Source organism: Oncorhynchus clarkii, chromosome 2 (assembly GCF_045791955.1).
Source record: "Oncorhynchus clarkii lewisi isolate Uvic-CL-2024 chromosome 2, UVic_Ocla_1.0, whole genome shotgun sequence".
Classification (NCBI taxonomy): domain Eukaryota; kingdom Metazoa; phylum Chordata; class Actinopteri; order Salmoniformes; family Salmonidae; genus Oncorhynchus; species Oncorhynchus clarkii.
Genome location: NC_092148.1, coordinates 88445849 through 88469447, shown reverse-complemented (window position 1 = coordinate 88469447; position 23599 = coordinate 88445849). Strand labels below are relative to the sequence as shown.

The window sequence follows — 23599 nt, the reverse complement described above, 5'->3', positions numbered from 1 at the left end:
GAGAGAGAGACAGACACACTCCTCTGCCCCGCTGCTAGAGACAGCCCTCTAGCTAGCCTCAGTGGAACGAGGGAGAGGGGGAAGGAGAGAGAGACAGACACACCACTCTGCCCTGCTGCTAGAGACATCCCTCTAGCTAGCCTCAGTGGAACGAGGGAGAGGGGGAAGGAGAGAGAGACCGACACACCACTCTGCCCTGCTGCTAGAGACAGCCCTCTAGCTAGCCTCAGTGGAACGAGGGAGAGGGGGAAGGAGAGAGAGACAGACACACTCCTCTGCCCCGCTGCTAGAGACAGCCCTCTAGCTAGCCTCAGTGGAACGAGGGAGAGGGGGAAGGAGAGAGAGACAGACACACCACTCTGCCCTGCTGCTAGAGACAGCCCTCTAGCTAGCCTCAGTGGAACGAGGGAGAGGGGGAAGGAGAGAGAGACAGACACACTCCTCTGCCCCGCTGCTAGAGACAGCCCTCTAGCTAGCCTCAGTGGAACGAGGGAGAGGGGGAAGGAGAGAGAGACATACACACCACTCTGCCCCGCTGCTAGAGACAGCCCTCTAGCTAGCCTCAGTGGAACGAGGGAGAGGGGGAAGGAGAGAGAGACAGACACACTCCTCTGCCCTGCTGCTAGAGACATCCCTCTAGCTAGCCTCAGTGGAACGAGGGAGAGGGGGAAGGAGAGAGAGAGAGACACACCACTCTGCCCTGCTGCTAGAGACAGCCCTCTAGCTAGCCTCAGTGGAACGAGGGAGAGGGGGAAGGAGAGAGAGACAGACACACTCCTCTGCCCTGCTGCTAGAGACATCCCTCTAGCTAGCCTCAGTGGAACGAGGGAGAGGGGGAAGGAGAGACAGACAGACACACTCCTCTGCCCTGCTGCTAGAGACAGCCCTCTAGCTAGCCTCAGTGGAACGAGGGAGAGGGGGAAGGAGAGAGAGACAGACACACTCCTCTGCCCTGCTGCTAGAGACAGCCCTCTAGCTAGCCTCAGTGGAACGAGGGAGAGGGGGAAGGAGAGAGAGACAGACACACTCCTCTGCCCTGCTGCTAGAGACAGCCCTCTAGCTAGCCTCAGTGGAACGAGGGAGAGGGGGAAGGAGAGAGACACAGACACACCACTCTGCCCTGCTGCTAGAGACAGCCCTCTAGCTAGCCTCAGTGGAACGAGGGAGAGGGGGAAGGAGAGAGAGACAGACACACCACTCTGCCCTGCTGCTAGAGACAGCCCTCTAGCTAGCCTCAGTGGAACGAGGGAGAGGGGGAAGGAGAGAGAGACAGACACACCACTCTGCCCTGCTGCTAGAGACATCCCTCTAGCTAGCCTCAGTGGAACGAGGGAGAGGGGGAAGGAGAGAGAGACAGACACACTCCTCTGCCCCGCTGCTAGAGACAGCCCTCTAGCTAGCCTCAGTGGAACGAGGGAGAGGGGGAAGGAGAGAGAGACAGACACACTCCTCTGCCCCGCTGCTAGAGACAGCCCTCTAGCTAGCCTCAGTGGAACGAGGGAGAGGGGGAAGGAGAGAGAGACAGACACACCACTCTGCCCTGCTGCTAGAGACAGCCCTCTAGCTAGCCTCAGTGGAACGAGGGAGAGGGGGAAGGAGAGAGAGACAGACACACTCCTCTGCCCCGCTGCTAGAGACAGCACTCTAGCTAGCCTCAGTGGAACGAGGGAGAGGGGGAAGGAGAGAGAGACAGACACACCACTCTGCCCTGCTGCTAGAGACAGCCCTCTAGCTAGCCTCAGTGGAACGAGGGAGAGGGGGAAGGAGAGAGAGACAGACACACTCCTCTGCCCCGCTGCTAGAGACAGCACTCTAGCTAGCCTTAGTGGAACGAGGGAGAGGGGGAAGGAGAGAGAGACAGACACACCACTCTGCCCTGCTGCTAGAGACAGCCCTCTAGCTAGCCTCAGTGGAACGAGGGAGAGGGGGAAGGAGAGAGAGACAGACACACCACTCTGCCCTGCTGCTAGAGACATCCCTCTAGCTAGCCTCAGTGGAACGAGGGAGAGGGGGAAGGAGAGAGAGACAGACACACCACTCTGCCCTGCTGCTAGAGACAGCCCTCTAGCTAGCCTCAGTGGAACGAGGGAGAGGGGGAAGGAGAGAGAGACAGACACACTCCTCTGCCCCGCTGCTAGAGACAGCCCTCTAGCTAGCCTCAGTGGAACGAGGGAGAGGGGCAAGGAGAGAGAGACCGACACACTCCTCTGCCCCGCTGCTAGAGACAGCCCTCTAGCTAGCCTCAGTGGAACGAGGGAGAGGGGGAAGGAGAGAGAGACAGACACACTCCTCTGCCCCGCTGCTAGAGACAGCACTCTAGCTAGCCTCAGTGGAACGAGGGAGAGGGGGAAGGAGAGAGAGACAGACACACCACTCTGCCCTGCTGCTAGAGACAGCCCTCTAGCTAGCCTCAGTGGAACGAGGGAGAGGGGGAAGGAGAGAGAGACAGACACACCACTCTGCCCTGCTGCTAGAGACATCCCTCTAGCTAGCCTCAGTGGAACGAGGGAGAGGGGGAAGGAGAGAGAGACAGACACACCACTCTGCCCTGCTGCTAGAGACAGCCCTCTAGCTAGCCTCAGTGGAACGAGGGAGAGGGGGAAGGAGAGAGAGACAGACACACTCCTCTGCCCCGCTGCTAGAGACAGCCCTCTAGCTAGCCTCAGTGGAACGAGGGAGAGGGGGAAGGAGAGAGAGACAGACACACCACTCTGCCCTGCTGCTAGAGACAGCCCTCTAGCTAGCCTCAGTGGAACGAGGGAGAGGGGGAAGGAGAGAGAGACAGACACACCACTCTGCCCCGCTGCTAGAGACAGCCCTCTAGCTAGCCTCAGTGGAACGAGGGAGAGGGGGAAGGAGAGAGAGACAGACACACTCCTCTGCCCCGCTGCTAGAGACATCCCTCTAGCTAGCCTCAGTGGAACGAGGGAGAGGGGGAAGGAGAGAGAGACAGACACACCACTCTGCCCTGCTGCTAGAGACAGCCCTCTAGCTAGCCTCAGTGGAACGAGGGAGAGGGGGAAGGAGAGAGAGACAGACACACCACTCTGCCCTGCTGCTAGAGACATCCCTCTAGCTAGCCTCAGTGGAACGAGGGAGAGGGGGAAGGAGAGAGAGACAGACACACCACTCTGCCCCGCTGCTAGAGACAGCCCTCTAGCTAGCCTCAGTGGAACGAGGGAGAGGGGGAAGGAGAGAGACACAGACACACCACTCTGCCCTGCTGCTAGAGACAGCCCTCTAGCTAGCCTCAGTGGAACGAGGGAGAGGGGGAAGGAGAGAGAGACAGACACACCACTCTGCCCTGCTGCTAGAGACATCCCTCTAGCTAGCCTCAGTGGAACGAGGGAGAGGGGGAAGGAGAGAGAGACAGACACACCACTCTGCCCTGCTGCTAGAGACATCCCTCTAGCTAGCCTCAGTGGAACGAGGGAGAGGGGGAAGGAGAGAGAGACAGACACACTCCTCTGCCCCGCTGCTAGAAACAGCCCTCTAGCTAGCCTCAGTGGAACGAGGGAGAGGGGGAAGGAGAGAGAGACAGACACACTCCTCTGCCCTGCTGCTAGAGACATCCCTCTAGCTAGCCTCAGTGGAACGAGGGAGAGGGGGAAGGAGAGAGAGACAGACACACTCCTCTGCCCCGCTGCTAGAGACAGCCCTCTAGCTAGCCTCAGTGGAACGATGGAGAGGGGGAAGGAGAGAGAGACAGACACACTCCTCTGCCCCGCTGCTAGAGACAGCCCTCTAGCTAGCCTCAGTGGAACGAGGGAGAGGGGGAAGGAGAGAGAGACAGACACACTCCTCTGCCCTGCTGCTAGAGACAGCCCTCTAGCTAGCCTCAGTGGAACGAGGGAGAGGGGGAAGGAGAGAGAGACAGACACACCACTCTGCCCTGCTGCTAGAGACATCCCTCTAGCTAGCCTCAGTGGAACGAGGGAGAGGGGGAAGGAGAGAGAGACAGACACACCACTCTGCCCTGCTGCTAGAGACAGCCCTCTAGCTAGCCTCAGTGGAACGAGGGAGAGGGGGAAGGAGAGAGAGACAGACACACTCCTCTGCCCCGCTGCTAGAGACAGCCCTCTAGCTAGCCTCAGTGGAACGAGGGAGAGGGGGAAGGAGAGAGAGACAGACACACCACTCTGCCCTGCTGCTAGAGACAGCCCTCTAGCTAGCCTCAGTGGAACGAGGGAGAGGGGGAAGGAGAGAGAGACAGACACACTCCTCTGCCCCGCTGCTAGAGACAGCCCTCTAGCTAGCCTCAGTGGAACGAGGGAGAGGGGGAAGGAGAGAGAGACAGACACACCACTCTGCCCTGCTGCTAGAGACAGCCCTCTAGCTAGCCTCAGTGGAACGAGGGAGAGGGGGAAGGAGAGAGAGACAGACACACTCCTCTGCCCCGCTGCTAGAGACATCCCTCTAGCTAGCCTCAGTGGAACGAGGGAGAGGGGGAAGGAGAGAGAGACAGACACACTCCTCTGCCCTGCTGCTAGAGACAGCCCTCTAGCTAGCCTCAGTGGAACGATGGAGAGGGGGAAGGAGAGAGAGACAGACACACTCCTCTGCCCTGCTGCTAGAGACAGCCCTCTAGCTAGCCTCAGTGGAACGAGGGAGAGGGGGAAGGAGAGAGAGACAGACACACTCCTCTGCCCTGCTGCTAGAGACAGCCCTCTAGCTAGCCTCAGTGGAACGAGGGAGAGGGGGAAGGAGAGAGAGACCGACAAACTCCTCTGCCCCGCTGCTAGAGACAGCCCTCTAGCTAGCCTCAGTGGAACGAGGGAGAGGGGGAAGGAGAGAGAGACAGACACACTCCTCTGCCCCGCTGCTAGAGACAGCCCTCTAGCTAGCCTCAGTGGAACGAGGGAGAGGGGGAAGGAGAGAGAGACAGACACACCACTCTGCCCTGCTGCTAGAGACAGCCCTCTAGCTAGCCTCAGTGGAACGAGGGAGAGGGGGAAGGAGAGAGAGACAGACACACCACTCTGCCCTGCTGCTAGAGACATCCCTCTAGCTAGCCTCAGTGGAACGAGGGAGAGGGGGAAGGAGAGAGAGACAGACACACCACTCTGCCCTGCTGCTAGAGACATCCCTCTAGCTAGCCTCAGTGGAACGAGGGAGAGGGGGAAGGAGAGAGAGACAGACACACTCCTCTGCCCTGCTGCTAGAGACATCCCTCTAGCTAGCCTCAGTGGAACGAGGGAGAGGGGGAAGGAGAGAGAGACAGACACACCACTCTGCCCTGCTGCTAGAGACAGCCCTCTAGCTAGCCTCAGTGGAACGAGGGAGAGGGGGAAGGAGAGAGAGACAGACACACTCCTCTGCCCTGCTGCTAGAGACATCCCTCTAGCTAGCCTCAGTGGAACGAGGGAGAGGGGGAAGGAGAGAGAGACAGACACACTCCTCTGCCCTGCTGCTAGAGACAGCCCTCTAGCTAGCCTCAGTGGAACGAGGGAGAGGGGGAAGGAGAGAGAGACAGACACACTCCTCTGCCCTGCTGCTAGAGACAGCCCTCTAGCTAGCCTCAGTGGAACGAGGGAGAGGGGGAAGGAGAGAGAGACAGACACACTCCTCTGCCCTGCTGCTAGAGACAGCCCTCTAGCTAGCCTCAGTGGAACGAGGGAGAGGGGGAAGGAGAGAGAGACAGACACACTCCTCTGCCCTGCTGCTAGAGACAGCCCTCTAGCTAGCCTCAGTGGAACGAGGGAGAGGGGGAAGGAGAGAGACACAGACACACCACTCTGCCCCGCTGCTAGAGACAGCCCTCTAGCTAGCCTCAGTGGAACGAGGGAGAGGGGGAAGGAGAGAGAGACAGACACTCCTCTGCCCCGCTGCTAGAGACAGCCCTCTAGCTAGCCTCAGTGGAACGAGGGAGAGGGGGAAGGAAAGAGAGACAGACACACTCCTCTGCCCTGCTGCTAGAGACATCCCTCTAGCTAGCCTCAGTGGAACGAGGGAGAGGGGGAAGGAGAGAGAGACACCACTCTGCCCTGCTGCTAGAGACATCCCTCTAACTAGCCTCAGTGGAACGAGGGAGAGGGGGAAGGAGAGAGAGACAGACACACTCCTCTGCCCTGCTGCTAGAGACATCCCTCTAGCTAGCCTCAGTGGAACGAGGGAGAGGGGGAAGGAGAGAGAGACACCACTCTGCCCCGCTGCTAGAGACAGCCCTCTAGCTAGCCTCAGTGGAACGAGGGAGAGGGGGAAGGAGAGAGAGACACCACTCTGCCCCGCTGCTAGAGACATCCCTCTAGCTAGCCTCAGTGGAACGAGGGAGAGGGGGAAGGAGAGAGAGACAGACACACTCCTCTGCCCCGCTGCTAGAGACAGCCCTCTAGCTAGCCTCAGTGGAACGAGGGAGAGGGGGAAGGAGAGAGAGACAGACACACTCCTCTGCCCCGCTGCTAGAGACAGCCCTCTAGCTAGCCTCAGTGGAACGAGGGAGAGGGGGAAGGAGAGAGACACACCACTCTGCCCTGCTGCTAGAGACAGCCCTCTAGCTAGCCTCAGTGGAACGAGGGAGAGGGGGAAGGAGAGAGAGACAGACACACTCCTCTGCCCTGCTGCTAGAGACATCCCTCTAGCTAGCCTCAATGGAACGAGGGAGAGGGGGAAGGAGAGAGACACACCACTCTGCCCTGCTGCTAGAGACAGCCCTCTAGCTAGCCTCAGTGGAACGAGGGAGAGGGGGAAGGAGAGAGAGACAGACACACTCCTCTGCCCTGCTGCTAGAGACATCCCTCTAGCTAGCCTCAGTGGAACGAGGGAGAGGGGGAAGGAGAGAGAGACAGACACACCACTCTGCCCTGCTGCTAGAGACATCCCTCTAGCTAGCCTCAGTGGAACGAGGGAGAGGGGGAAGGAGAGAGAGACACCACTCTGCCCCGCTGCTAGAGACAGCCCTCTAGCTAGCCTCAGTGGAACGAGGGAGAGGGGGAAGGAGAGAGAGACACCACTCTGCCCTGCTGCTAGACATCCTGCTAACTAGCGATGGGGGAAAAATAGATACAGTTACATATCAATACTATTTTGGACAATATTATATTGATATTTTGATCGATTTGCTAGGTAGTGTTAGCTCGCGCTAATCGGCTGTACCTGCACCAAAACTGGTATTTGTCATCCTATAACTTGTCCTTCATCTTCTTTAAAAAAAAATGTTAGCCAACATGATTTCAGCACTTTTATTTCCCTTACTTTTATGGCTCTCTTGTCTCTCCGCAGCAGACATATACTGAGCAATATGTTAGGAACAAGGGACGTGGACTAGACTTAACACACATGGGACGTGGACTAGACCTAAAACACACATGGGATGTGGACTAGACCTAACACACATGGGACGTGGACTAGACCTAAAACACACATGGAACGTGGACTAGACCTAACACACATGGGACGTGGACTAGACCTAACACACAGACAGACAACCTGGTTCATTCAGGAACTAATCAATAGCATATTAACAATACATATGTAGGGTGACCTTTCAACACATAGCCCTGCCAGAAGCCCTGCCAGAAGCCCTGCCAGAAGCCCTGCTCTCCCCTGTGGACTGACAGAGCACAGAGTGGAATCTCTTTTAGACCTGGTTAAATACTGCTATCTCTATTAGACTAAATGAAGTGGAAAATACTTCTTAAAGGGGGTGAACTCAACTTTAATATGTCTCCTCCATGGTCGACAGCATCCTAATTTTCCAAACTTGCTGGCCTACATATAGGATCTACATATAGGGCCTACATACAGACCTACTGTAGACCTCCAGCCATGTGTATCATATAGACCAGACCTACTGTAGACCTCCAGCCATGTGTATCATATAGACCAGACCTACTGTAGACCTCCAGCCATGTGTATCATATAGACCAGACCTACTGTAGACCTCCAGCCATGTGTATCATATAGACCAGACCTACTGTAGATCTCCAGCTATGTGTATCATATAGACCAGATATACTGTAGACCTCCAGCCATGTGTATCATATAGACCAGACCTACTGTAGACCTCCAGCCATGTGTATCATATAGACCAGACCTACTGTAGACCTCCAGCCATGTGTATCATATAGACCAGACCTACTGTAGACCTCCAGCCATGTGTACAGTCTGAAATGATTGACACCCTTGATAAAGATGAGCAAAAATTACAGTATAAAATATAATTCAAACACTGAGCTATGTATATTGTATGCAAAAAAAATACTACTACTAAAACAATTGTTCAGAGACATTTTTTGTTTAACAAGCAATTTTTTTCACTCGAAAAGGATTGGGGTCAAAATGATTGGCACGCCTGTTTTTCCAACACCTCACCTCGCGAGGATAACGGCACTGAGCATTTTTCTCAATGTTTTATGAGTTGGAGAACCCATTGGGAGGGATTGTAGACCATTTCTCAGTACAGAATACTTCTATATCATTGATATCCTTTGTCTGTACTTATGGACTGCCCTCTTCAATTCAAACCACAGGTTTTCAATGGGTTTCAAGTACGGAGACTGAGATTGGCCATTACAAAAATGTAGATTTAGTGGATTTTGATGTGTGCTTGGAGTTATTGCCTTGCTGGAAGATCTACTTATGGCCAAGTATAAGCATCCTGGCAAACAGGTTTTGGAGCAAAAATAACCTGGTAGTGGGTAAAGATACCATAAACATGGGCCCCAGGACCGGTGGAAGCAAAATAGCCCCATAACGTCAAAGATCCACCATATTTTACAGTAGGTATGGGGTTATTTACTGCTCATACATTCTCATCCACCATATTTTACAGTAGGTATGGGGTTATTTACTGCTCATACATTCTCATCCAGCATATTTTACAGTAGGTATGGGGTTATTTACTGCTCATACATTCTCATCCACCATATTTTACAGTAGGTATGGGGTTATTTACTGCTCATACATTCTCATCCAGCATATTTTACAGTAGGTATGGGGTTATTTACTGCTCATACATTCTCATCCACCATATTTTACAGTAGGTATGGGGTTATTTACTGCTCATACATTCTCATCCAGCATATTTTACAGTAGGTATGGGGTTATTTACTGCTCATACATTCTCATCCACCATACTTTACAGTAGGTATGGGGTTATTTACTGCTCATACATTCTCATCCAGCATATTTTACAGTAGGTATGGGGTTATTTACTGCTCATACATTCTCATCCAGCATATTTTACAGTAGGTGTGGGGTTATTTACTGCTCATACATTCTCATCCAGCATATTTTACAGTAGGTATGGGGTTATTTACTGCTCATACATTCTCATCCAGCATATTTTACAGTAGGTATGGGGTTATTTACTGCTCATACATTCTCATCCAGCATATTTTACAGTAGGTATGGGGTTATTTACTGCTCATACATTCTCATCCAGCATATTTTACAGTAGGTATGGGGTTATTTACTGCTCATACATTCTCATCCAGCATATTTTACAGTAGGTATGGGGTTATTTACTGCTCATACATTCTCATCCAGCATATTTTACAGTAGGTATGGGGTTATTTACTGCTCATACATTCTCATCCACCATATTTTACAGTAGGTATGGGGTTATTTACTGTTCATACATTCTCATCCACCATATTTTACAGTAGGTGTGGGGTTATTTACTGCTCATACATTCTCATCCACCATATTTTACAGTAGGTATGGGGTTATTTACTGCTCATACATTCTCATCCACCATATTTTACAGTAGGTATGGGGTTATTTTCTACTCGTACATTCTCATTTTAACACCGAACCCACCACTGGTGTGCGTGGCCAAAGAGCTCTATTTTCATGTCATTCAACAAATGCAAATGCCTGGGGTATGCTAAACAGCAGTGGCTCTTGGATTGAAACTGGTGTTTCGGTCATGAAAATAGAGGTGTTTGGCTACGCTCACCAGCGTTGAGATTGGCATCTAAATATACAGTCATTTTTGTTCATTTTTTGTCAATGGTGCCAATGTACTGTAGGGCCAAATCAGTTAAAAACAAGAGCCACAGTTCTAAAGGAAGCTGGAAACATGGACACTTTGTCAAACAGCTCAAAAAAAATATGGTGAGCAAAAAAGTCTGAGTTCAAGTAGGGACAGTCCATCAATCTTCTGAGAAAGGGATGTACTATAGACCTCAGAGCCACAGCTGTAAGGAGGCTGTGGAAATGTTAACTAAGCCGTACTGCAGTTTACAGCACGAGCTGAAGGAGCGCTTGTATCAGCGCTGGGCCCCCCGATCCCTGCATCTAGTTGAAGTTGGCGATTTCAAGGCAAAGTGCAGTCGTTTTCTACAAAAAAGAAGGAAGGAAAGAAAGAAGAAAGGGAAGGAGGAAAGCAAGTTTCATGTTTAAATTAGCGGTCGACCGATTATGATTTTTCAACGCCGATACCGATTATTGGAGGACCAAAAAAAGCCAATACCGATTAATCGGCCGATTTTTATATATATATATATATATATATGTAATAATGACAATTACAACAACACTGGATGAACACTTATTTTAATTGGATATAATACATCAATAAAATCAATTTAGTCTCAAATAAATAAATGTTCAATTTGGTTTACATAATGCAAAAACAAAGTGTTGGAGAAAAAAGTAAAAGTGCAATATGTGCCATGTAAAAAAGTTAACATTTAAGTTCCTTGCTCAGAACATATGAAAGCTGGTGGTTCCTTTTAACATGAGGTAAGAAGTTTTAGGTTGTAGTTATTATAGGAATTATAGGACTATTTCTCTCTATTCCATTTGTATTTCATATACCTTTGAGTATTGGATGTTCTAATATGTACTTTAGTATTGCCAGCCTAATCTCGGGAGTTGATTGGCTTGAAGTCATAAACAGCGCAATGCTTGAAGCACAGCGAAGAGCTGCTGGCAAATGCAGGAAAGTGCTGTTTGAATAAATGCTTACGAGCCTGCTGCTGCCTACCACCGCTCAGTTAGACTGCTCTATCAAATCATAGACTTAATTATAATATAATAATACACAGAAATACGAGCCTAAGGTCATTAATATGGTAAAATCTGGAAACTATGATTTCGAAAACAAAACGTTTATTCTTTCAGTGAAATACGGACCGTTCTGTATTTTATCTAACGGGTGGCATCAGTCTAAATATTGCTGTTACATTGCACAACCTTCAATGTTATGTCTTAATTATGTACAATTCTGGCAAATGAATTACGGTCTTTGTTAGGAAGAAATGTTCTTCACACAGTTCGCAACGAGCCAGGCGGCCCAAACCGCTGTATAGACCCTGATTCTGCTTGCACAGAACACAAGAGAAGTGACACAATTTTCCTAGTTAAAAGAAATTCCTATTAGCAGGCAATATTAACTAAATATGCAGGTTTAAAAATATATACTTGTGTATTGATTTTAAGAAAGGCATTGATGTTTATGGTTAGGTACATTGGTGCCACAACAGTGCTTTTTTCAAGAATGCACTTGTTAAATCACCCGTTTGGCAAAGTAGGCTATGATTCAATGATAAATTAACAGTCACCGCATCGATTATATGCAACGCAGGACAAGCTAGGTAAATTAGTAATATCATCAACCATGTGTAGTTGGTTAACTAGTGATTATGTTAAGATTGATTGTTTTTTATAAGATACATTTAATGCTAGCTAGCACCTTGGCTCCTTGCTGCACTCGCGTAACAGGTAGTCAGCCTGCCACGCAGTCTCTTCGTGGAGTGCAGATTACCGATTTAAATTAAATTAAATGTTTTTTTAAAATTTTATTTAACCTTTATTTAACTAGCCAAGTAAGTTAAGAACAAATGTTTATTTATTTACAATGACGACCTACCCCCGGCCAAACCCGGACGACACTGGGCCAATTGTGCGCCGAGCTACGGGACTGCCAATCACGGCCAGATGTGATGCAGCCTGGATTCGAACCAGGGACTGTAGTGCGCACAAGTATAGGGAAATGCCTTTCTTGCAATCTCTAAACCCAACAATGTAGTAATCAATATCAATGTAGTACTAAAAATAAGGTAGAACAAAAACACAAGACAAATAGAAAATAAAAATCAGATTTGTTGTCTTATATGACCTGAAGAAGACACAGGTCATCCTGTTCCTCGTCGGACTGCCTCCTGAGTGGTTTTTCCACTACACAGGGTTTGCTCCAATACCATATTTACAATGTGCAGGGATACTGGAGTGATGGAGGTAGATATGTAGAGGGGTAAGGTGACTAGGCATCGGGATATATGATAAACAGAGTAACAACAGCGTGCATTTGTGTTTATTATGGATCCCCATTCATTCCTGCCAAGGCAGCAGCTACTCTTCCTGGTGTTATTTATGGATCCCCATTCATTCCTGCCAAGGCAGCAGCTACTCTTCCTGGTGTTTATTATGGATCCCCATTCATTCCTGCCAAGGCAGCAGCTACTCTTCCTGGTGTTTATTATGGATCCCCATTCATTCCTGCCAAGGCAGCAGCTACTCTTCCTGGTGTTTATTATGGATCCCCATTAATTCCTGCCAAGGCAGCAGCTACTCTTCCTGGTGTTTATTATGGATCCCCATTCATTCCTGCCAAGGCAGCAGCTACTTTTCCTGGGGTTTATTATGGATCCCCATTCATTCCTGCCAAGGCAGCAGCTACTCTTCCTGGTGTTTATTATGGATCCCCATTCATTCCTGCCAAGGCAGCAGCTACTCTTCCTGGTGTTTATTATGGATCCCCATTCATTCCTGCCAAGGCAGCAGCTACTCTTCCTGGTGTTTATTATGGATCCCCATTCATTCCTGCCAAGGCAGCAGCTACTCTTCCTGGTGTTTATTATGGATCCCCATTCATTCCTGCCAAGGCAGCAGCTACTCTTCCTGGTGTTTATTATGGATCCCCATTCATTCCTGCCAAGGCAGCAGCTACTCTTCCTGGTGTTTATTATGGATCCCCATTAATTCCTGCCAAGGCAGCAGCTACTCTTCCTGGTGTTTATTATGGATCCCCATTCATTCCTGCCAAGGCAGCAGCTACTCTTCCTGGTGTTTATTATGGATCCCCATTAATTCCTGCCAAGGCAGCAGCTACTCTTCCTGGTGTTTATTATGGATCCCCATTCATTCCTGCCAAGGCAGCAGCTACTCTTCCTGGTGTTTATTATGGATCCCCATTCATTCCTGCCAAGGCAGCAGCTACTCTTCCTGGTGTTTATTATGGATCCCCATTCATTCCTGCCAAGGCAGCAGCTACTCTTCCTGGTGTTTATTATGGATCCCCATTCATTCCTGCCAAGGCAGCAGCTACTCTTCCTGGTGTTTATTATGGATCCCCATTCATTCCTGCCAAGGCAGCAGCTACTCTTCCTGGTGTCCGGCAGAATTAAGACAGTTATACCATTTTAAAAACATCACAATACATTCATTACAGAATTCCCAACATACTAAGTGTGTGCCCTCAGGTCCATACTCCACTACCACATATCTACAACACAAAATCCATGTGTCCGTGTGTGTCTAGTGCGTATGTCATCGTGTGTGTGTGTGTGTGTGTGTGTGTGTGTGTGTGTGTGTGTGTAGACTCCTGTGAGTGTACATGAAGACAGAATAAATCAAATTTCTAAAATATAAATATAATTCAAGGCTTGTGAAAACCTGACTTAGCATAGATTAAGTACAGGTAATTCATTATCGGCAGAAAGAAGGAAGTTAAGCATAAACGCAGGGTAAAGAAGTAAGGAGGTAACGAAGAAGAAATGAGAACCAGTCAGACAACTAACGAATGTGAAACTTTAATCAGTGTCATTAAGTATAACCGCTAGTTGAGTTATGACATCTTAATATGTTGAGCTCTTAGTCAGTGGGGGATTATCAAGGTACATAACCACAGTTTGAGTTATAGGCCTCATAATGTTCAGCAATATTGCATCCTGGTTAAAGGTTGTCTGACTGGCAAGAACAGGAAAGATAAGTAGGCTACAAGGTTATTATAGTAAACAAAAACTGAAACTAAAAAAATATAAATTGGAAAAACTATTTAGTGAAGTGAAATTGAAAAATAAAATAAAAAAGTTCAAAACTAAAACAATCCTGAAACTATTATCTTTGGGTGCAAAAATACAACAAAAAAAACATAAGAAATTATGTTTAGTTTGAGTTTTTCTTCATTCTAAACTTTGAGGAAAATCTAGAGAACGTCCTCTTGCTCAGTTGTGCACCGGGGCCTCCCACTCCTCTTTCTATTCTGGTTAGAACCAGTTTTCACGGTTCTGTGAAGGGAGTAGTACACAGCGTTGTACGAGATCTTCGGTTCCTTGGCAATTTCTCGTATGGAATAGCCTTCATTTCTCAGAAGAAGAATAGACTGACGAGTTTCAGAAGAAAGGTCTTTGTTTCTGGCCATTTTGAGCCTGTAATGGAACCCACAAATGCTGATTCTCCAGATACTCAACTAGTCTAAAGAAGGCCAGTTTAATTGCTTCTTTAATCAGAACAACAGTTTTCAGCTGTGCTAACATAATTGCAAAAGGGTTTTCTAATGATCAATTAGCCTTTTAAATTATAAATTGGATTAGCTAACACAACGTGCCATTGGAACACAGGAGTGATGGTTGCTGATAATGGCCTCTGTACACTGTCATGACGTTGGCCTGGGGGTAGGTTTATGACAGTCATAAATACCTCTCTCCCCTTTTTCCTCTCTCTACCCTACTGATTTGACATTTGAAAATCCTTTGGTTAACATAGAGATTCTGGGAACATCAGAAGGTGGGGGGAAATGAACTATATTCTGGTAATCCGACCAATTGAACATATGCAGTGGTACTTAATGAATATGATGTCAGTTCGGTTGTCATCTGAGACATTCTCATCAATGATAGGATGACAAACTCTACAGTGGAAAGTCTGCACATTGTAGTTATCGGATTCACATGGAATTGTTGTTCAATTTAAATGTTTGAATATAAAATTATTGGTGAAGAGATTAAATGTAATTTTAGCTTCCAAATGAGAGATTTGGGTTTTCATAAGGTTAGGGCTCTGCTCAATCAGTGGCCCGCCCCTGTGAAAGAGACATGGGTTATAAAACTTTTCAAACACACCCTTTTCGCTCCACTATATAAAGCCTTGACGAAAATGTAACCTGCTGTTCCAAGTATGTGAAGTCTGCAGCCTCTGCGTTAAAAGGACTAACATGTCAACTACAGAACTAAGCCAACATCAACGTGAGCTTTGGTTGCGAATGGTATGAACTTTGAACTCTTATTCACTACAGAAGTGATACCTCCTAGCCGTTGAGTTAGCAACAGCAGCTGCAAACGTGGGCTAGGAAAGAACAGACAGAGTACCCCGTCTACCATACAACGACGTTACTACAACGTATCCAATTGACCACCAGAGACATAGGACTCGGTTGGGCAACACGGCCTTCCATCTACCACCAACCTACCGAAGCGCAGCTCAGAGTAAATATTTATTGCATTTTCCTTTTTCAAATGGGCGGTCATTTAGAATGCATAAGACTGTATTTACGATAGAGACATCGCTTCTCCCTTTGTTCTTCATGTCTTCCCGCTCTTTCACTCAAACCCAGCCCTTTTCTTTGTGTAACCAGCTGTCATATCTGTTCCGCCCGCTAGGGACGTTTTCCTTCATGATATAATTTGTAATCAAGGTATGATTCATTCTTTGTATATGTAATTCTGTGTGATTAGTTAGGTATTTAGTAAATAAATAATTAAACCCAATTTTGCATTGCTGATTCAACTTGTTAGCCAGGGTTCTTGAAGATAACCAAGAATTTGCAACTTTCAGATGAGACTGAATTAAGGTGACGATTAATATTGACTGCTATTGATGTAAAATATTACTAGGTCTTTAAGAGTTTATTCGGAAGACAACAGCTCTATACATATTATTTTGTGGTGCCCCGACTCTCTCGTTAATTACATTTACATGATTAGCTCAATCAGGTAATATTAATTACGGAGAAAGGATTTTATAGAATAGCATGTCATATCATTTAATCCGCCATAGCCAAAGACACGACAACGCCTATGTAGATATTTCATAAGAAATCAGCCGTTTCCAGCTACAATAGTAATTTACAACATTAACAATGTCTACACTGTATTTCTGATCAATTTTATGTAATTTTAATGGACAAAAAAAAATGCTTTTCTTTCAAAAACAAGGAAATATCTAAGTGACCCCAAACTTTTTAATGGTAGTATATATATTCTTATTCCATTCCTTTACGTAGATTTATGTGTATTAGGTTGTTGTTGTGGAATTGTGGCAGGGCATTAAGTGACCTGTGTGAGCTAAATACCTGGAAAAGATCAAAGGGGAAATGTTTACTATGTCACCTCTCCAGTTCTGGCAGGTAAGAATGGTTGTTTATTCTAATCTGTTGTCTGTGGCAGTGGATCTGGTTTCTGTCCCTGCATCCCAAGCATTTGTGGAGAGAATATTCAGCCTGTCATCAGACTTGAGAAACAGAACATCCACCTCTCTGGAACACAAGAGTCTTCTCGAAGATAAACCAGAAAATCGTGTTTGGTTGAACGGAACCCCCCCACACACACACAAACACAAGCTGGCTGTGACATGATAGATTTGTGAAGAAGTGTTGTATTGTTTTTTGCCGTTGTTGCAGGTGTTTTCATAAACCCTATTTGAAGGGGTTAGTCAGTGATACATGTTTAATATTACATAAACATAGCTTTACATAACATAACTTAATTTGTTGTTTCCTCTGTCAGATAAAGGCACTTGATTATTCTTACATCTTCTACTAAAGTAAAAACAAAGAGTGCTTATCCTTTAAATCCAAGTCACATTAGGATAGTTTTCATATTTAAACCTAACCAAACCTATGTCCTGGCCATGGAGTTGTATGGAGTCCTCTAGTGGCCAAAAGTCTGTGTTAGCATGTGTAGTGTCATTGAGGACTTTCGCCATTTTGATTTAGTCAACTGGGCGGGACTTCCAACTTCATTGGCTAATCCCTCCTGATGTCCCGGTTGGCATGAATTGATGACCCAGTTGGCATGACTTGGTGTCTCGGCTGGCATGACTTGATGAGCCAGTTGGCATGACTTGATGAGCCAGTTGGCATGACTTGATGAGCCAGTTGGCATGACTTGATGTCCTGGTTGGCATGACTTGATGTCCTGGTTGGCATGACTTGATGAGCCAGTTGGCATTTGGCATGACTTGATGTCCCGGTTGGCATGACTTAATGTCCCGGTTGGCATGACGTGATGTCCCGGTTGGCATGACTTGATGACCCGGTTGGCATGACTTGATGACCCGGTTGGCATGACTTGATGACCCGGTTGGCATGACTTGATGACCCGGTTGGCATGACGTGATGACCCGGTTGGAGTCGTGACAGCCTGGTCATCAGGAGGGATCAGCCAATTCATTTTACTTGTGAAGAAGAAAATTGACTATTTAAGACAGCGATGGCCGCCTCAATGGCGCTGCCCATGCTCTCATAGACACCATAATGACACAGATACAGAGATTTATGTCTATTGCCTTATGTCTTACTGACCCCCCAGTGGCGAGAAGTGGCATCCTAAAAACACATAAATGGCTCCTCCCTCCCCCTCCTCCCTGCCTCCCTCCTCCTCCCTCCCCCTTCCTCCCTGCCTCCCTCCTCCTCCCTCCCCCTTCCTCCCTGCCTCCCTCCTCCTCCCTCCCCCTCCTCCCTCCCGCTCTGCCCTCTCTCCCCCACTAAGTAGCATATGCTACTTTCTGTCATTAACACTAAAACTGAAACTAAGCAATATACAAAATAAATAGAAATGTTTTTTTTTAATCAAACTTAAACTAAATAACAAATTGTAAATCATGTCTGAAAATATTAAATCACAAAACTATATTAACCTTGGTAGGTTAAGGAATAAAACATGTATATCAATGCAGATACATCTGCCTATAAAGCATACCAAGCATAGGCCTACAGTTGGATTGCAGCCCAGTGCAATGCATTAAGGACATTGGTGTTAGACAGATCCACAGATGATGCAATCTCAATCGCATTCCACCCTTTCCCACACTGGACAAAAGGAACACCTATGTGAGAATGCTGTTCATTGATTACAGGTCAGCGTTCAACACCATAGTGCCCACAAAGCTCATCACTAAGCTAAGGATCCTGGGACTAAACACCTCCCTCTGCAACTGGATCCTGGACTTCCTGACGGGCCGCTCCCAGATGGTAAGGGTAGTCAACAACATCTGCCACACTGATCCTCAACACAGGGGCCCCTCAAGGGTGCGTGCTTAGTGTTCTCCTGTACTCCCTGTTCACCCACGACTGTGTGGCCAAGAAAAACTCCAACACGATCATTAAGTTTGCTGACGACACAACAGTGGTAGGCCTGATCACCGACAATGATGAGACAGCCTATAGGGAGGAGGCAGTGTGGCAGTGTGGTGCCAGAACAACAACCTCTCACTCAACATGAGCAAGACAAAGGAGCTGATCGTGGAATACAGGAAAAGGAGGGCCAAACACACCCCATTCACATCAACGGGACTGTAGTGGAGCGGGTCAAGAGTTTCAAGTTCCTTGGTATCCACATCACCAACAAACTATCATGATCCAAACAAACCAAGACAGTCATGAAGAGGGCACGACAAAATATTTTCCCCCTCAGGTGACTGAAAAGATTTGTCATGGGTCCCCAGATCCTCAAAAGGTTCTACAGCTGACTGGTTCTACTGGTTGCATCACCGCCTGGTATGGCAAATTCTCAGCATCCGACCGTAAGCCACTACAGAGGGTAGTGCGTACGGCCCAGTATATCACTAGGGCCAAGCTTCCTGCCATCCAGGACCTATATACTAGGCGGTGTCAGAGGAAGGCCCAATTTGTTTTCAAAGACTCCCGTCACCAGTCATAAACGTTTCTCTCTGCTACCTCACGGCAAGAGGTATTTGTTTAACAAACTCCCTAACAAAATAAGCTATTTGGACATAATTGATGGACTTTATGGAACAAATCAAATCGAACTGGGATTCCTGGGAGTGCATTCTGATGAGGATCAAAGGTAAGTGAATATTTATAATACTATTTCTGACTAATGTTAACTGCGCAACATGGCAGATATTTATTTTGGCTGTTTTGAGCTCTGAGCGCCATACTCAGATTATGCTTTTTCCGTAAAGTTTTTTTAAAATCTGACACAGCGGTTGCATTAAGGAGAAGTTTATCTATATTTCCATGGAAAACACATGTATTTTCATCAACATTTATAATGAGTATTTCTGTAAATTAATGTGGCTCTCTGCAAAATCACTGCATGTTTTGGAACTACTGAACATAACACGCCAATGTAAAATGGGATTTTGGGATATAAATACGAACTTTACCGAACAAAACATACATGTATTGTGTAACATGAAGTCCTATGAGTGTCATCTGATGAAGATCATCAAAGGTTAGTGATTAATTTTCTCTCTATTTGTGCTTTTTGTGACTCCTCTCTTTGGCTGGAAAAATGGCTGGGTATTTCTGTGACTTGGTGGTGACCTAACATAATTGTTTGTGGAGCTTTCACTGTAAAGCATTTTTGAAATCAGACACTGTGGCTGGATTAACAAGAATTGTATCTTTAAAATGGTGCCTAATACTTGTATGTTTGAGAAATTTGATTTATGAGATTTCTGTCGATTTGTATTTGGCGCCCTGCAATTTCATTGGCTGCTAGCGGAACCCCGTTCCCAGACAGGTTAACAGCTTCTACCCCCAAGCCATAAGACTGCTGAACAATTAATCAAATGGCCACTCAGAATATTTACATTGACCCCCCCCCCCCCTTATTTTACCACTGCTGCTACTCGCTGTTTATTATCTATGCATAGTGACTTTACCCCTACCTTCATGTACAAATGACCTCGACTAACCTGTACCCCGCACTCGGTTCCCGGTACCCAATGTTTATAGCCTCGTTATTGATGTTTTATTGTGTTACTTTTTATTTTATTTTTTTACCTTAGTTTATTTAGTAAATATTTTCTTAACTCTATTTCTTGAACTACATTGTTGGTTAAGGGCTTGTAAGTAAGCATTTCACAATAAGGTCAACTACACCTGTTGTATTCGGCGCATGTGACTAATAAAATTTGACTTGAAGTGGGATCTGTGTAGCTATAATTGAGGTGATAAATTTCAACAGATGAACCATGTGGATGTTAATTTATTACTCATATCGTGAAGGAGAGACAGTGAGTGATGTAATAAAGGGAACTTGGACTTGACACCTTTTAACAACCAGGTCAAGACATCACTCAGGTTCAAACATGATAAACAGCCTGGAAATAACCAGTCAGTCAACAATCAGTCAACAGTCCGTCAACAGTCCGCCAACAGTCCGCCAACAATCCGGCAACAGTCCGCCAACAATCCGTCAACAGTCAGTCAACAGTCCGCCAACAATCCGTCAACAGTCAGTCAATAGTCCGTCAACAGTCCGCCAACAATCCGTCAACAGTCTGCCAACAATTCGTCAACAGTCTGCCAACAATCCGTCAACAGTCATACAAATCAGTTAATCCATGAAATGTAATTTGCCCTGAAGGCACGATCGCTACAGCAGAAAGAGAAATAACTTGCTCTCGCTTTAACAGTTGAGTGATTTTCTGGTTTGTAATGTCTCCATAAACAATCACGAGACACACTGTGCTCCAGGCAGGAGGAAACAGTGTGTGTGTGTGTGTGTGTGTGTGTGTGTGTGTGTGTGTGTGCGTGGCCTATAAGAGAAGACTGGTTTTGTTTTAGATTTGCATGATGGCCTAGTATTAGGATCAGTGTTCAACAATGACTTCCTTAATTGTGCCACTCTGATATTTACAACCATTTAAATGCATCTTGAAACATAAGGTTGTTTTATCCTCTACTGCGAATAAGGTGTAAACTATCAAGACATTTACCAAAGTGCTCAAGTCGTTTACATAATGTGCACAAGTCCATGTTATTCAATAAGACCCTGGGGGATTTGATTATCCTTGTACAGCTGTAACATTGTAATAACATGGAATGAGCTAAAACTATCCAGCTGTTAAAACATTTATCTGACTCATAACATGTCTATCCAGCTGTTAAAACATTTATCTGACTCATAACATGTCTATCCAGCTATTAAAACTATTATCTGACTCATAACATGTCTATCCAGCTGTTAAAACAATTATCTGACTCATAACATGTCCATCCAGCTGTTAAAACAATTATCTGACTCATAACATGTCCATCCAGCTGTCATTTGGAGCAGTAACCATTGTAAGAGATCAGAACAGAAGAACAGAAAACGGAACAGAGAAGAGAGAACAGAACATTGCTTTGGACAACAGGAGAAGGGCACATTGCATTGAACCAAAACCATTCTACTATGTGTTTTTTTGTTGTTGTTTTTTTTACTGTTAAAAAATTAAATCATAGTTAAATACAATTTTATTATTTTCTCAAATATTAACCAAACATGTATTTGGCAATTCTGAATGGTATGATTGTGTTTAAAAAATATATATATGTTAAAAATATGAACAGGGCTGAAAATAATAGAAGACTAAATGAAAATGAGGCAAACACCTCCAAGTTAGCCTAAAATGTAATGAACACAAGCAATGGTACACAATGTAGCCTACATACTAGAGAGCCTCAATACGCTAAGATAGCAGACCAATTCATGCACGCAAGAAAAGCCTACGTAAGAAATGAATGACCCAGTGAGTAAAATCAGATTCGATCAGATTTGAACGAAAACGGGGACACAGCAGGTGTTCGCATATTGATGCTTTCGCTGCATTATGTTGACGATTACAGTGCAATGCCTCCAACGTTTGAGCAGCGTAGGCTATGTGGAGTAGAATACATAATGGAAAAAAAGTCGTTATTACCATTTCGTTCCGGCTGTTAAGGTATTTTTCGACTTCTGATAAACTTCTCACTGCTGAGTCAGCGGTGGCCATAATCATCGAGTCGGTCTCGCGGTTGTGTTTAGGAATTTGAGTCGGTGTAGTGTTCCGTTCACGATGTTTCATCATTTGTAGTCCGACACGATCCTTGTCGACCGACCCTTCACACAGACTGATATGACCATTCTCTCTCTCTCCTTCCCAAGCCGAAAACACTAAACAATGTGCACTCAGACTCCGCCCAGTTGAAGGTCTGCGGAGCAGGAGGAGGAGGTTAACCCTATCGTTCTACCGTGGGTGAGGTTAAGGACACAACCGACGCTTAAACTGATCAACCAAAACCTACAACTGACCTTTACCTTAACCCTAACCTTAACCAAACCCTTGCCCCAAAAATTCAGAAATTAAATATCGGTTTGGGCGTCATTAATGTCCTTCCTTATAACATTTTCCTGCTATCATTCCACCGTCCACCATACTGGAGACAGTGACTTGAGCAGTTTGTCAAACGTCTCAGCCTATCACAATCCTATCACTACTCCAACCATTCCAAACGTGTTAAACAACAGAAACTGATGTCACCATAATAAAATCTGAAAGGACAAATGTAGGCTGCCACAGTAGTCTCTCTTCTCTCTCTCTCTCTCTCTCTCTCTCTCTCTCACTCACACACACACACACACACACACACACACACACACACACACACACACACACACACACACACACACACACACACACACACACACACACACACACACACACACCTTATCTAACCCATTCCCCCTGGAGCCAGTATCAAACCAAACAAAGCTAGCCCTCAAAGCAATTAAGGACTAGAAACAAAAAGGACAAAGGACAGTGCCTTGAGTGTTTACTCTTTGCGCAAATAGATCCACCCTACCAGGACCAGAGGCCATGGGATTGGGAACAGGCCAACCATTCTAGTCTTGGCCGAGTTCCACAAGCCTTTTTCATTAACGTATTCATGTAGATTGCTTAGTGTTTACGACTAGTTTCATCCGCCCAACTTGGTGGTTCTCCAACTGTGAAACTGTGAAAATATAAATGAGCTTTTAAAGGTGTTGGAAGTCTTCCTACCTGAATAGAATACCTTATCTGTAATCCACACAGGCGTGTTGTTGCTGTAATCCTTCCTCTCTTGATTTGTTGGTGATGCTTGGGTTGTGCCTGAAATGACACCATATTCCCTATATAGTGCACTACTTTTGACCAGAGCCCTGGTAGTGCACTATATAGGGAATAGGGACCAGAGCCCTGGTAGTGCACTATATAGGGAATAGGGACCAGAGCCCTGGTAGTGTACTATATAGGGAATAGGGACCAGAGCCCTGGTAGTGCACTATATAGGGAATAGGGACCAGAGCCCTGGTAGTGTACTATATAGGGAATAGGGACCAGAGCCCTGGTAGTGCACTATATAGGGAATAGGGACCAGAGCCCTGGTAGTGCACTATATAGGGAATAGGGACCAGAGCCCTGGTAGTGTACTATATAGGGAATAGGGACCAGAGCCCTGGTAGTGCACTATATAGGGAATAAGGACCAGAGCCCTGGTAGCTGATATAGGATCAGTTTTGATTATATGGACCTGATCCTAGATCAGCACTTCTACTCTGAGATTCCTTTTTGAATACGGCGTAATGCAGTATGAGATAGTCCCACTACCAAAAGGCAAATG

At 46.4% G+C, this 23599-nt stretch overlaps 1 protein-coding gene across 2 annotated transcripts in view; it reads right to left on the bottom strand.

The window, feature by feature from the left end:
* The window catches only part of LOC139375988 (transmembrane and coiled-coil domain protein 3-like), a 45389-nt gene extending 23337 nt beyond the window's left edge, over positions 1-22052 (bottom strand). For both annotated transcript variants that reach the window (XR_011627870.1, XM_071118005.1), the window contains exon 1: positions 21880-22052. Coding sequence is in view for 1 of the 2 variants with exons in the window: in XM_071118005.1 (XP_070974106.1) it covers positions 21880-22026 (147 nt within the window). In the remaining variant the exon portion in view is untranslated. The remainder of the gene's footprint in view (positions 1-21879) is intronic.
* Positions 22053-23599: the final 1547 nt, after the last annotated feature.